This window comes from Vulpes vulpes, chromosome X (genome assembly GCF_048418805.1).
Source record: "Vulpes vulpes isolate BD-2025 chromosome X, VulVul3, whole genome shotgun sequence".
In the NCBI taxonomy this organism is placed as follows: domain Eukaryota; kingdom Metazoa; phylum Chordata; class Mammalia; order Carnivora; family Canidae; genus Vulpes; species Vulpes vulpes.
In genome coordinates, this window is record NC_132796.1 from 55106561 (window position 1) to 55109585 (window position 3025).

Genomic DNA, 3025 nt, shown 5'->3' on the forward strand with positions numbered 1-3025 from the left:
GTTTAGGTGAAAAATCAGTGGTGGGTTATTTGTAAGAAAAATAGTTCTTAATCGGTGTACATAGGTATGGGTATTCAGTTCCCAGGAGTTCATTTTAGGTCTATTACTGTTCCATACTATGAGGTCCTTGAGACAGCTATGTTGAAGTAGGAATTCCAAATGATCTGAACCATGAATAATTTCTTCTTTAATCAGAGATATGGTTAATTACGGTGGTAATGATTACCAGAGAGGCTGAGTTTGGCTGAATAATTCCCTGAAATCTACATGGCGGTTGTGGTATGAGTGTTAGGGGCAAGGAAATATTGAGGATAAAAGTGACATTAAATGGTATCTTCTGCACTGCAGAGGAATGATTTGTTTTTGAGATAAAGCCATACATTAGAAAAGATACTCATTTTTTAAGGTTTTGAGTAACACTTAGGGACTAGTTTAGATACAAATTTTAATGTATTCTGTCTGACTGAGAATAATCTATTAAGGTTAAGTTAACTTTCACCTAGATAGGAAGAAATAAAGATTTTCTAAATAGAATTAGGAGATGGTGACCTTGGCCTGTAACGACCTGATTCAGAAGCCAGTGGAGAATTTGACAGACATTTTTGAAAGCCATGAGTGGTGTATTGTAAACTTTTGGTTAAGGTATTGAGCACCAAAAAAAGGAGTCTTATTACAAAATAAAGAGATTGCACAACAAAGCCGTAGATATTATGGCACAAGAGGTTGAGGTTTTACATAACAGTTTTTGAAAGGCCTTTCTGCCTTCTAATTGATTCTCTTACCAAATAGTCCATTTCATTTCCTTATGAATGGAGTTCCATATTAGTTACATTGGAGAAGCTGAAGCCAAAGCTTCATGGTACGGACACTAGGACATAACATTTGGTTTTATTACAACCCCAAGGGAAATTGGCAAAGAAAACTTCATGGGTGCAAGGGGCCACGAGCACCAAACAATACTCATGGACTACCCGAAGAACTGTGGATCTCAGCATGGGCCGGGTATCCCAGTCCTTCATGGTCATCCCTGAGTGTCCCTACCCATTGTTAGGTCGGGATTTGCTCACCAAGATGGGGGCACAAATTTGCTTCCACCTCGAAGGGGCAAAAGTCCTAAACAAAAAGGGGCACCCGACTCAGGTGCTTGTCCTGAGTTTAGAAGACGAATATCCTCTCCACCAAATGCCCTCAGCCCCAGTGACTGACATTGACCGTTGGCTGCAGGAGTTTCCCCTAGCGTGGGCAGAAACTGGGGGAACCGGGATGGCCCAGCATCTACCAGCCATATACATAGAACTAAAGCCGGGGGCAGATCCTGTCAGGGTCCGCCAATACCCTATGCCTCTAGTAGCACGAAAGGGAATCACACCCCACATACGGCAACTACTGGACTCAGGCATATTAAGGCCCTGCCAATCGGCATGGAACACTCCCTTGCTGCCAGTTCTGAAACCGCACTCTAATGATTACAGGCCAGTCCAGGACTTTAGGGAAGTCAACCGGCGAGTAGAGGATATGCACCCTATGGTCCCAAACCCATACACCCTCCTCTCCACCCTGCCTCCAGACAAAACTTGGTATGCAGTATTAGATTTAAAATATGCCTTTCCCTGGAAGAGACCCATAGCCTATCTCTCCAAAAAGCTGGACACGGTGGCCGCTGGATGGCCCCCATGCTTAAAAATTATTGCTGAGGTGGCCATTATGGTCAAGGACGCAGACAAACTGGTCATGGGGCAAGAACTGCATGTTATCACCCCACATGCTATTGAAGGGGTACTAAAACAGCCCCCAGACCACTGGATCAGCAATGCCCGTCTGACCCATTATCAGAGCCTGCTGCTAAAACCTACCAGAATTTCATTCAAGCCACCAACAACCCTGAATCCAGCAATATTACTCCCTAACCCAGACTGGGACCCCCCTCTGCATGACTGTCAAGAAATTTTGGCACAGGTGCACGGAATCAGAGCTGATCTCCAGGACCAGCCACTGCCAAAAGTGGATGCCACCTGGTACACGGACGGCAGCAGTTTTGTCCAAGAAGGACTCAGATATGCGGGGGCAGCGGTAACCACGGAGATGGAGACTGTCTGGGCAGAGCCACTGGCAGCCCGAACCTCAGCTCAACGGGCAGAACTGATCGCACTGGCCAAGGCGGTGACCATGGGGGAAGGTAAACGAATAAACATCTACACTGACAGCAGGTACGCCTTTGCCACCGCTCACATCCACGGAGCCCTTTACAGGAAGAGAGGGCTTCTGAGAGCAGAGGGAAAGACTGTTAAAAATAAAACGGGGAGGGATCCCTGGGTGGCCCAGCGGTTTGGCGCCTGCCTTTGGCCCGGGGCGGGATCCTGGAGACCCGGGATTGAATCCCACGTCGGGCTCCCGGAGCATGGAGCCTGCTTCTCCCTCTGCCTGTGTCTCTGCCTCTCTCTCTCTCTGTGACTATCATAAATAAATAAATTTTAAAAAAATTAAAAAAAATAAATAAAACGGGGATTCTTGAACTCCTAAAGGCCCTCTGGCTGCCCAAGACCCTAGCCATCATCCATTGTCCGGGGCACCAAAAGGCAGACACGCCAGTAGCCAGGGGAAACCACCTAGATGATTTAAAAGCAAAAGAGGCAGCCCTTCTGGTGACCCAGGTCTTAGCTACCATGCTACCTGATCCGGGGGCACCAACCCTGCCTGACACCCCCAACTATACTGATGCTGACTTACACTGGATCAAATGCTTGCCTATGACCCAGTGCTTGCATGTCTGGTGAAGGGCCACAGACTCCAGCATCATCTTGCCAGAGGAACTAGGACGGCGAGTCCTATCCAAAATGGATCGGAGTACTCACATGGGAACAAGGAAGATGGAAGACCTCATACGACATGCAAAGATCACTATTAAAGACTCTCGAGCAAAGATTGAACAGATTGTGGCAAGCTGCCGCGCATGCCAGTTAACAAATGCCTCCGCCCATGGATCTAACCCGGGCACCCGGCTCCGAGGGGACTGCCCAGGAGCCTA

At 47.6% G+C, this 3025-nt stretch overlaps 1 protein-coding gene across 1 annotated transcript; it reads left to right on the plus strand.

The window, feature by feature from the left end:
• Positions 1-891: 891 nt before the first annotated feature.
• Positions 892-2614, plus strand: LOC112911333 (uncharacterized; the record flags this gene model as incomplete). The annotated part of the gene is made up of 3 exons (XM_072743502.1): positions 892-1890; positions 1984-2176; positions 2523-2614. Coding segments are annotated over 3 exons (1284 nt in total), but the record flags the coding sequence as incomplete, so codon positions are not given.
• Between the last annotated feature and the right edge of the window lie 411 nt (positions 2615-3025).